This window comes from Rhinolophus ferrumequinum, chromosome 11 (assembly GCF_004115265.2).
Source record: "Rhinolophus ferrumequinum isolate MPI-CBG mRhiFer1 chromosome 11, mRhiFer1_v1.p, whole genome shotgun sequence".
Lineage (NCBI taxonomy): Eukaryota > Metazoa > Chordata > Mammalia > Chiroptera > Rhinolophidae > Rhinolophus > Rhinolophus ferrumequinum.
In genome coordinates, this window is record NC_046294.1 from 16,685,002 (window position 1) to 16,697,064 (window position 12,063).

A 12,063-nucleotide genomic window follows, 5' to 3' on the forward strand; every position below is an offset into this window, starting at 1 on the left:
CACAGACTGAAAATAAAGGTATGGAAAAAGACATTTCATGAAAATGGAAATGAGAAAAAATAAAGCTGGGGTAGCAATACTTATACCAAACAAAGTAAACTTTAAAACAAAGGCTATAATGAGAGACAAAGAAGGATCTAATCCCACTTCTAGGTATTTATCCAAAGAAAGCCCAAAACAGTACTTCAAAGGGATAATGTGCATCCATATGTTCATTGCAGCATTATTACAATAGACAAGATATGGCGGCAACTTGGGTGTCCATCAATGGATGAATGGATAAAGAAATTGTGGTACACATATCCAACATAACATTATTCAGTCCTAAACAATGAAGTCTTGCCATCTGCGACAACATGGATAGACCTAGAGGGTACTCTGTTGAGTGGAGTAAGTCAGACAGAAAAAGACAAATGCCATATGATTTCACTTATATGTGGAATCTAAGGAAAAAATAAATGAACAAACAAAACAGAAACAGACTCATACACTTAACATTTTGATGGTTGCCAGATGGGAGGGGTGTTGGGAGAGTTGGTGAAAAAAGGGAAGTGATTAAGAAGTACACATTGATAGTTACAAAATAGTCATGGGGGTATAAAGTATAGCATAAGAAATATAGTCAATAATATGTATGGTGTCAGATGGGGACTAGATTTATCAAGATGACCACTTTGTAAGTTAAATAAATCTCTAAACACTGTTCTGTACATCTGACACTAATATACTATTGTATGTCAACTGTAATTGAAAAATTAAAAATAAAAAAGAAATGTGAGCATAAAATAAATGAAACCATTAAAAAAAAAAAGTTTGATCTTAACTCTTCATCTCTGCTCAAACTATCTTTTAAGATACATATTCCAAACATTAGACTATTCTCCATCCCAGAACATTCTAGAAAATAGTAGGTTTTAGGAGGGAAAAATGGAATACACTTTCCAAGTATTTCCCATAAACCGTAAGGTTGCCTGGGCCAGCATAACCAAAAGATATTTTTGCATTCAGCTGAGGAGAAAGGAAGGATACTAATTAAAAAATAAACTAATAAGTACTTTAATGGAACAAGTATTCATTTTATAAAGGGTATAGGAAGAAAAGAGAATAGTACGGTCTATTACAGCTTTTGCAATTAACAATTCTTTGCAATCAACTGACTTTTATTATTTATACATATTGTGAAATTATGAGCACTGTATACAAATCGACAAAAGTCGATGGGCAATGTTCAAGAAAAAAACACTGGCCCAAAATGGCATCACTTGTGCTAAAACCCATACCAAACCGACATTTAATTTTGACCTAACTGCTGTTTCAACCTCTCCTAGAAACAATCATAATCAAGGAGTCTGGAATTTTTTTTTTTGGTCAAGTACCAGGTAATCTTTCAAGTGGGCCCTCTCCATTTCTACCCCACCCCATAGACAAATTGCATGATAAAAACCCTTGCCATTCCTTTACCCTCAAAAAGAAGATATCCTGGTCTAAAAATAATCCTTCCTTTTCTTTTGTTAGTAGCTTCACCCTTCCTCCTATAAACATCTTGCATTTTGTACAATCCCTAGGCTCCCTTTTAGGTGCTAGATGGGATACTGCCCAATTCATGAATTGCTTAATAAAGTCAATTAGATATTCAAATTTACTAGGATAAATTTTGTTTTTTGAACGTAATAACTAGGCCTGAATACACTAAGCTAGCACAGCATCACAGGTCACCCTGTACCAAATGATTATCTTGTTTCTACAACTAATATAAACCATGACAGTATGGGTGGAAAAGACCTTGACAGCATTTGACCTGGGGAAATTCTTGGTATAGGAGAGGATACATTAAAAGCTTGATAAAGCTATAGTTGATTTTTTGTTAAGTGAATCACAAGTAACTATATTTTTCCAGGAGGACCTTTCTATTTTGTTTTCTAGAATAAAGAGTGTCACTTTTTCAAAGTTAAAAAGTCATAATCGTGGAATTTGAAAAAAGTCTTATCTGTGGCATACTTGAAATCCAAGGCTACTCCTTTGGCCTTGGTAAATTATGCCTCCTGCAATGTTTGTGCAAAGTCCTCCAAACCAATTTGAAGCACACACGAGAGTCTCTCTTGAGGAATCAAGTAAGCATTATAGCAGTCGCATTTTGTTAACCAATTGTTTGCTTATTCAAAGGAATACTGATGTCACTTTCTCTGAATAATTGAAGTTTTTTAAGCTTTCTCAAATCTGTGTTTCTTGGCATTTGCCTGAGATAAGACAGCAGATGCTTACTTATTTTACATAACAGTTAAAAAGTATTCTTCAACTTCTCAACCTTACGCATTTATAGAGTCTTGTCAAGTTGTGGTGACCTTTTAGTATAAATTCACACAATTCATGGCTGTTTTCTTTCCACTTATCTTATTGAAAACGTAATGTTTCACTCATGACAAAGGGCTTTAGCATTTTCCTTTGAAGTTCTGAAAATACTAATTTTCTTTATTAAGCACTGACTATACTTTGGTGATTAATGCTATTCAAACAAATGGAGTGTACCTTGGTGATTTATTTTTCTTTTAATCATTATAGGTTTCGTTAATACTCAGTAGAAAAAAAACCCTTCCTACGACTTAATATGGATTGCTAGATTTTACTAGAAATCAAGCCATGCGTTTATTATTTTAGGGAATGTTATAAAGGCAAGATTGACATTAAGCAGAGGAGGAAGGAGAATAAATAAGATCATTTCCCCCTTACTAGACAGAGGTGGGGGTATATGGGATCTGGATGGGGAGGCGAGAGAGAGAAGAAAGAAGGTGAAGGGGCTACAGATCCAGTAATCATAACGAAACATCAATCCCCCGCCCCCGCCAGGCCCCACAAGTTCTACGTCCATACTAGAGAAGGAACTATGAGTTAGAGTTGAAATATGACCTAGCAATAAGATAAAATTAAGCTCATAAAAGTGTTTTAATAGTTCCCTAAAAAATCCTGACAAACTAAAATTACAATGCAATATAAGTATAAGATATCTGCTAATAACTGTCAATAATAATTATGCAAAGCTTATGATTAAGGAGACAGCTGTGGTAGAGTGGGAAGTAAACTAAACATATAGCCAGCTAATAAGAACATATGTGGAAAGACTGCTATAAACTTTAAAGGATTATGCAAATATCACCTACAATTATTTTTATTATTGATCTGTAACCAACTAGAAAACAAAAATAGTGTGTGTGTGTGTGTGTGTGTGTGTGTGTGTGTGTGTCTCAATAAGCATTCAATCAGAACTGTTTAATTATAGTGTAACTTTAAAGTAGGGTTGCTCAACCACAGCATTATTGAAATTTTAGGCTGATGATTCTTTGCTGTGGGAGTCTGTCCTATGCACTGTAGGATGTTTAGCATGCGCATCCCTGACCTTTGTGTATTAGAGGCCAATAGAACTTCCTCCTGCCGCTGCTCCATTAGTGACAACCAGCAATGTCTCTGGACATTGCCAGACACTGCAAAACTGCCCCTGGTTGAAAGCCACATTAAAGCCTAAGAAAAATCTACAAGTTATATTTGTGGCTCTCCCACACAACCAAGGAAAAGAGATGGTCAAGATGAACTACAGCTAGAGGTCCGTCACGAGGCACGCGTGGCTATGGAACACTTAAAATGTAACAGATATGCTGGAAATGTAAAATACACACTGGATTCGAAGACCTATCCTGGAAAAAGAATGCAAAATCTTTCAGTAATTTTCATATGGGTTACAAGCTAAAGTAATACTATTTTGGATATAAGTGGGTTAAAATAAAATACATTATGATAACTAACTTCATTTGTTAACTGTTTTAAAATGTGGCTACTAGAAAAGTTAAAATTACACTTGTGGGTCGCATTATATTTCGAATGGACAGTGCTGAACTTGTGCAAGAAATTATCCCTCCTTCACTTCAGGCAGTCTTTAATGACAAAGAGCTCTGTCCTCAGGTTTTTCTTTACATTCTCGACATTCTACTTAGATTATCTCAGGTCTCATTTGCTTCAATATTACTATTCACAAACGACTTATCTAAAAACTCTACTTCTAGTTTACAGCTCTACTAAAACCAAGGTCCATATAGCCAATTACCAAGTTAACAACCCCACCTGGACATCCTAGAGAAACCCCAAAAGGATCCACCTCCCAGATTCTGCATTTTAGTAAACAGCTCTATTGACACAGACACTCAGGCCAGAAACCTGAAAGTCATACATGAGTTCTCCCTTCTTCGTCCCACTTGCAATCTCTCACACAGGCCTGCTTCATCAACTTCCTAAATATTTCTTCAACCTTCCTTTTTTTCCTACCCCACTGGCTTATTATTTTGTCCCCATATCAATTCCCTCTTCCCTTCTATATTCTTGTTACAACCCGCCCTTCCCTTCTCAACACTCATGCCAGATACATATTTTTGTTCAGTGCTGTCTTTCCTATTAAAATATTATACTTCACAAAGTCTGGTGCTTTCTTGTTCATTGTTGTATCTCATTCACTGATGAAGGAAGGGAGGGAGGAAAAGAGAGAGGGAAGGATAAATTGCTAATTCACAGGTTGCAGTTACTGAAGAGCTGGACTACAAAAACAATGGTTCCATTAGCATATGTGGGCTAGGAAAATATCAATCCTTATGTCTATCTAAAAATTAACGCTTATATATTGACTCAAGTCCTAGGATTGTAGAAGGAGCAAAAACCTGCTTGGGAACCACATGCCCCGAGCTCTCACCCTTCACAGACCTTCCGACTGCGCCCAAGCGCACACTGTCGACTTTCCATACACTGACTCAGGAAGACCAGAGGAACAGAGCCCTTTATAACCCTCCCAGCCTGCAGCAACCTGACGCCCAACATTTCCCATCTTCAGTGCTATAGTCCCTGAGTATCTATAGCTACCCAGTGAAAAGCAGCTAACATGTATGTAATGGTAAGAACCACTGTGATGAACTAAACTGCTTCTGAAAGAAGGTTGTTCTCAGAACACAAGTTGAAGGTAAGTGTTCTCTCCTTAGGGCCCCTCGATGCACCTCCCTGCCTAAGCCAGCTTTCGTTCTCCGGTCCACGACCACTTGAGAGACATTAAGATAGACTACGGCAGTGTCTAGCCTACCTAGTATGTTACGGCTGCTACTGATTTGGAAGTTTACAAAAGGATTTTACAGATGTTAGTGGTTCTGTTAAGTATGCCAGATCTAAGCTAAGGAAGAGGAACTTGTGAAAGACTCCAGGCAATATAGTAAGGATTAGAAAAGAATTTGTGGACACAAGGCAAAAACTAGACCTGTGTTTTCATTCCAATTTTGCAAGTGGCGCTCCTGTAGGTGGGGGAATGGCAATGTGGGTGGGTGGGGCACGGTGACATGTGGTGTGGACCAGGTAGGAGCAGAAAAAGATGGCATATCAAAGCCTCGTCGGGTCCAAGGGCACTGCATAGGGCTATAGGTGTTTAACTTTTGTTTTTGAATTGCCTTATTAAATAAAAGACCATCCTTTTATAGTATGAGGAAGGGAAGTAGGGTCTTGCCTGAAGAAATGTTAGGAAACATTTTTTTTTAAATGGTTTCCATTTTTCTTCCTTTGATAGCCCCATAAAGAAAACAATGGCAATTACCAGGTTCACATCAATTTAGGCAGTGAGATAAAGAGGTGCAGTCAAGAAGCCAAATTTTTCTGAACTAGATGCCCGTTTCTTTCTAGAAAAGATTCAGAGAATGGTGGGTAACTTTTCAAAGCCCATTTTTTCCCCTTATAATCTGCTGAATTTTTTTCGATAGCAAGGTCCATATCTTTTGCTTCCATATCTCAGCAAAAACGTCAATCAGTGTTTGGTAATAAGAGCGAGGTAGCTCAGGTGTAATAAAAGGGAGTAATAGACTTGGAAAAGAAGAAAAATAAGAGAAAAAAAAAATAAGCTCAATCCTAGCTGCACCACTCAGTCTTTACGCGACCTTAGGCAAGTCTCTAATCTCTAAGCCACTTCTTCAAGTGGTGGTGGTGGGGGGGTGTCTCCCCTAAGGGGATAAAAATTGGTTCAGGATTGGGGAGTATGAGATCTTATTCTTTTTATGTACAGAGCACAGATATACATCCAGTTCATAAATGAGATATACAGTGTATTTGTGGTATTAAAATTTCATGGGAGGGAAGAGTAGGGGGAAATAATGTCTAAAAGGGCTCCGTGGGGCAGGGGGTGACAATGAGTAACAGGCTGAGGAACACTTTTTTAAGCCTTCGTTTCCTCAACTGTAAATACGAGTTGGCATCATCTACTTTAAATGACGATTATGATATAACTATCTCAATATATTCAGAGAGAATGAGAGGCTAGAAATAAAGCAGGTAGGGAAAACAAGCAAAATTATAAAATAATCATGAGAATATAACTAAAAACACAAAGATTCAAGCATATGTAGATTAATTAATATCATCTAATGATCAATTGCATTGACAATTTTCATCTCACCAGTCATTTTACCAACAGACCACCTAACATCCAAAAAGAAAATGTACACAGTAAAAGTCAAATGATAAATACAAGAATCATTTATCAATGTGGCAATAAAGATACAAACCTAAAACACCAATTTTAAGACCTGCCAAGCTTGTTTTAATTTTATCATAAATATCTTCTGATGCAAAGTCAACAGCAATGGTCCTTGTTTCCACTTTGTATTTTTCTCCTAGGGAAAAAACACAAATGGAGAGAAAGAGAGAAAATTAATACATGGTAATTAAGAATAAACATTTGATGGCACTATCCTTTCAAACTTTTCCTCCCCACGTTTGATATGAAATTTAGAGCCGGATAATTTAGAGCATGACACCATCTAAGAGATGATACAGTCAATACAATAGATCTGCAATAAAAACCCCAATGTTGTCACGGAGCTGGCTGAGTGTTCCTCAATCAGTTCTCCTTCTATAAATCAATGACTATTTTTTAGACCCTTAGATACAAATAACAAAACATGATTCATACCATAATGTTATATACTCTAAATATCACCGGTTTTGTGAAATTAATTGCAAACTGATGCTTCCTAATTTCAGGGAAAAGTCTTTATGGTATAAAATATTTGCAAGTGTGTGAAGTGTTAAAAAACAAAATGTCCATCTTACTCAAATGGAAACAAAACAAATATGATCGTATTGGAATTGAGGAACTTGGTTAATAGTTCATAGTCACTACATTTAAAAATCCACACAAATTGCACAGTAATAAAGCTACAAAGTGACACAAGATAAGACCTCAGTGTTCTACTTTGCAGACGGAGCTCATGGAAATAACAAATCCAGAAATGAGACCCTGGAGAAACGAAGCTCATCTCACCTGAGATAACTATAAGGATTACTGCTTCCTTCACTAGTGAGCCCCTCTGAGATGGCATGGACTGTGAGGTCACCCAGTCGTGGGTACCAATTTCATTTCCACACTTATCTATCAAATGGCTTTCAGCAAGTCACATGTCCTCCTTGAGCCTGTCACACGTGCATCCTCCACGAGCCTCGTATCCACTTGTGAGAATGCAGGAAAGGCTACTCAGCTCAGGGTGTGAGACTCCAGTGTTACCCACGGGCACACGGGGCACTCTACACATGTCAGTTTCCTCTTTCTCTCCTCGACTAACCCCACTCTCACGTTACTTAGTGAAAGTTCAGTGGGCTAAGAAAGCTTATTCTTTGGAACTTGATGAGGTTTCAAAAGAATTAATTTAAAAATCCCGCTTCCAAAATAAATGTTTCTTCATTCGAAGTTAATGTTGGCTCACCATGGAATATGCAGCATGAATCCACAAAGGAGGTTTCCGGTCTCGATCTAAAAGGATTTATGTCTAAAACTGAAGAGCTGGTTCACGAGAGATTTGATTCTTAGTCAGACTCAATGAGAAGTATTGACCTTAGGTAGGAATCCATGAATGAACTAGAGAGGATAATAACTGACCTGGAAAACAACTGACCTGGTGTCAGAGGCATACTTACTTTCCAATGTAAGTGGATTATTATCTGTGTTCATGTAACGGAGCTACAGATATAGATATGTGTGTTTCACAACGGCTGGTCCTACATGTGTTTACTGTAAATGGTTCACAGAATTTACCAGAAGTAAGTAAAGAACTCTGCCTTTATTAGAGCCACAAATTCACAAGAAAAAAAAAATCAAAAGGCTGAAGGATATTTTTTATTAAATGTAAAATTTTATTCAGGAATAAGACAAATTTATCTCTTTATTTTGAGAAAAGCAGTAAGTATGTTGCCATACTAGCACCATACACTGACATTTAGGAAAATTTCTGTCTATAATAAAAGCCCCCTGAGAATCCCTGAATCAAATTTACTCTTTTAAATCTCACAGGATTTTGGTGAGTATGCTTATATTGTGAAGTTTGGTATAGATATGCAACTAAAAAAGAATCCTGAGACCTTTCTGTAAAGAATGTTATTTAGTAAGATCCCTTAAGTAAGTTCTTTCTTTGTGTTCACATTAGAATAAGCAAAATGGCTTCTGATGCAAGTTTTTCAAGATAAAGTAGAATTTTGAACTTACACCCAGATTACGCTGAATCATGTTGTAGCTCAGTTAACATTGCTATTTTTCTCTTATCTTCACTGCCTCTACAGTGGGTGTTCTCTTTTTTTAATTTTGTTTTTAATTGGGGAATATTGGGGAACAGTGTATTTCTCCAGGGCCCATCAGCTGCAAGTCGTTGTCCTTCAATCTAAGTTGTGGAGGGCGCAGCTCACTGGCCCATGTGGGAATCGAACTGGCAACCCTGACGCTCAGACCTCACTCTCTAACCATCTGAGCCATCCAGCCACCCGGTGTTCTCATTTTTAACAAAAATGTTGACATTTTTAACATTGTTCTCCCCTCCTCACAAACCTCCAAGTTCCATGTCATATACAGTAAGAGCCAAAGTCTCTGACAACAGCCTAATACTTCTCTGAACTCAACTCCACCTACTTACTCCCTGAGTTGCTCCCACCTCTAGGCACAGAGGTGCCTAGCAATTCTTTAAACACAGAATGTTCTCCAAATACAGTACTGTTCCCTCTGCCGGGAATGCTCTTTGGCATCCCTTGTCTCTGTTGGGTCTTTAAGCAAACGTCACCTCCTTGGAGAAGCCTTCCTTGACCGCCCTTTAAAAAAAGCAAGCACTCCTCCCCCGCATTCCTCGTCCCCTGCCCTGCTTTATCTTATGCTGTCATCACGCCTACCCCGCACCCCCCAACACACTATGTATTTTAATAATGTATGTGTTTGTTGTCATCTGCTCCCACTAGAATTAAGTTTTGTGAAGGCAAGGACTTGGGTCTGTTCTGTTCAATTGCTCAACAATGTGACAAAAGACTCGGGGTCTTTCTGTCCTCCTCTCTTATCCTCTTAGGCTGACTCCTTTCCTGGTTTCAAGAGGGCCACTGCCGTTTCAAGCATCCCGTGCAGTCGGCAATGTTTAGAGATAGAAATGGGGTGTCCCCATTATATGTCCCTCATATAATGAGGAAAATCCCCAGAAGATTCCAGCAGGTTCCCCTCACATGTCCTTCCCCAGGATTATGGGATGCATGCTCCTAACAAGGCCCACGGACGGGCTTCAAGGATTCCATGAACCACCCGACTGCCCCCACCAAGTTGAGTGTGAGTCAAAAATAGCAGCACATATCTAAGAATAGGACAGGAGATGCCTCTCTCTGAGCCCAGGCAATCAGAAGAGAACTATGACAGGTGTTCTAAAACGCTGAGGGCGGAGGAGTCTGGCTTCCTTCGGACCTGGGGAAATAAATCTAGGTATCTTCCTCCTTCCCAGAGCCTACCAGCCCTCATCTGATGCTACCAACAGAAGCCAACCCAGATGAATAAGAGTCCTCTCATTTTCAACATCAGCACAAGGATGTACTAAGCACCTAGAACAGAAATAAGTACCTTATACACGTAATACAACATAGTACCATATACACATAATCTCCACCTTCACCACCTCCCAACCCAAGGCTCTTCATAAGACCACCAGTCCACAACTCAGCAACAGCCCACTGCTGGGGAAGAAGGACTTTACCGAAGCCTTTGGAGAGGTACTTCTGGGTACTTTGATCCTTGCCCACCACAAAGGCTCAAGGGATGACAGCCTCTGTCAAGTCTGTCTTCCAGAGTAGGAACTGTGGTAAGTTAAAACCAATGCACTCACAAATGTGTAGGATAAAGATATACACACAAGTGAATTTGGAGGTTGCAACTTGTCCCCCTGAAGAAATTCTGGTTGCCCCAGTGCCGGAGTATCATTAGCAGACAGCTTTCGGGGATCAGCCCCTTCGGGGAGTGTCTCAGCTTCAGAGAGTCGCCTGAACCAAGACCATGCCCTGCCCATGACGTCCGCGTCCAAGGACTGATCACGGTGGGAGTACAAAGCCAGTGGATGGGTTCTGATTCCCAAGTTACAGTCTGCTTATTAGACTATTTTTCTGTTCTTTCATAATGCCCTACTTTTAATCATTTTAGCTTTAAGATAATTTTTAATATTTCTGGCAGTGCAAGACTCCTTTATTATTACTCTTTTTCAAGTTTATTGGTTATCCTTACTTGTTTAGTCTCAGTTTTTATTGAGGCTGCATTGAACATTTCAATTAAATTTCTGAAGAATGACAATGTGGCATTCCCTCCAGGCTCTCCATTTATTCAGTGTCTCACAGTAAAAATCTTGTGGTGGTACATTCTTAAAGAAAATAAAGAACTGAAGAATTCCACTATTAGAATACTACACACCATTATGCAAAGATACTCAATACTGTTGATTATTCCTCCTGATTTAAACCATTCAGTATTTGAAATTGGATGGTCTGGCATCCTGCCACTTACAGTTGTGGCCAAATATAATCATGTCCCCTCTCATTTTTCAGACTGAAATGAATCTGAGATGGTCTTGGCCCACTGTCTATCAGCCTAATGGCGTAGACCAAACACTAAGAAGCAAAACACTCTTGATGATCAACATGAGTGCTCAAGGCAGGCAATTCACTAGAAATGGAGGCAGAAAAATCAACTCTGGCTCAAATGGTAGGTAATGAAGCTAAGAAATAGCTGAACTGATGATACCATCCATTCCCTTTTTATCTACGACTCCACTGAAAACCACATAACCACAATTATGGAATAATAGAAAGCAAATCTTATTCATAACCATACAGCTATGTGATAATGAATGTCCCCACTGTCTCAAGCCATTCCATCACCTCAAGCATGGGTGCCCCACTCCGACGGTCATACTGCTCAGTTTTCCTCAGAGGATCCTGAATTAGTTCAGGGTCAAGTCTGGAATTGACAGAGAAGGAACTATACCCATAAGTAGTCTCAAGATGCTGCAAAAGCACCTCTCAATATTAAAACTAACACATTTTTAGGTTCAAACCTAGAAAGGTCAGGAACATATTCAGAATAGCTGTATGTTTAACATACTTCTCGGTCTTTCCATGATTATTTTCATGTTGCTCAACAAATTGACATCTCTTTAAGTTTAACAGTCTTTCTCAAAGAATAATTTTAGAGTCCATGGAAACACTTTCCACATTTCTCCCCCGGATGTCTGGGATATTAGGTCTGAGAATGCTAGAAAATAGGTCTAATCTACATAAACTCATGCATTATTTACAAATTTTCTACTAATAAAAACCAACAATAACACAGAGATTCTCCTTTGTCCCTACATCTGCTCCAAATAAACAATCTGTTTTCCCCCCTAAGTTTCAGGTACTATCCATTATGAATTCCTGTTACATTTACCCTTCCCCATCTTTTCCAAATATAACTTTCATCATTTAAGATTCAAACTGTGTCACCACCTCTGTGGACTGACTTTTCACGATTCCCATTTCCTTCCAAAGTAAAGCTACTCTCTCAGCTTTGTCCCTAAAGACAGAGCTTCCATATAACCCTGTTAAACACTTACCACAACATGTTATTCAAAGAGCTTCTATTTCCTAATAAACACAAATCGTTCTTTGTTGTCATCTTGTATTCCCAGCACCTCGCACAATGCCTGGCATATAGCAGAGGTCACTCAGATGTCTGTT

General features: G+C 38.7%; 1 protein-coding gene across 1 annotated transcript in view; it reads right to left on the minus strand.

The window, feature by feature from the left end:
- The window catches only part of HSD17B12 (hydroxysteroid 17-beta dehydrogenase 12), a 138,296-nt gene that overhangs the window by 46,995 nt on the left and 79,238 nt on the right, over positions 1-12,063 (minus strand). The window contains exon 4 of the mRNA XM_033120422.1: positions 6,573-6,680. Within this exon, the coding sequence (XP_032976313.1) occupies positions 6,573-6,680 (108 nt within the window). The remainder of the gene's footprint in view (positions 1-6,572; positions 6,681-12,063) is intronic.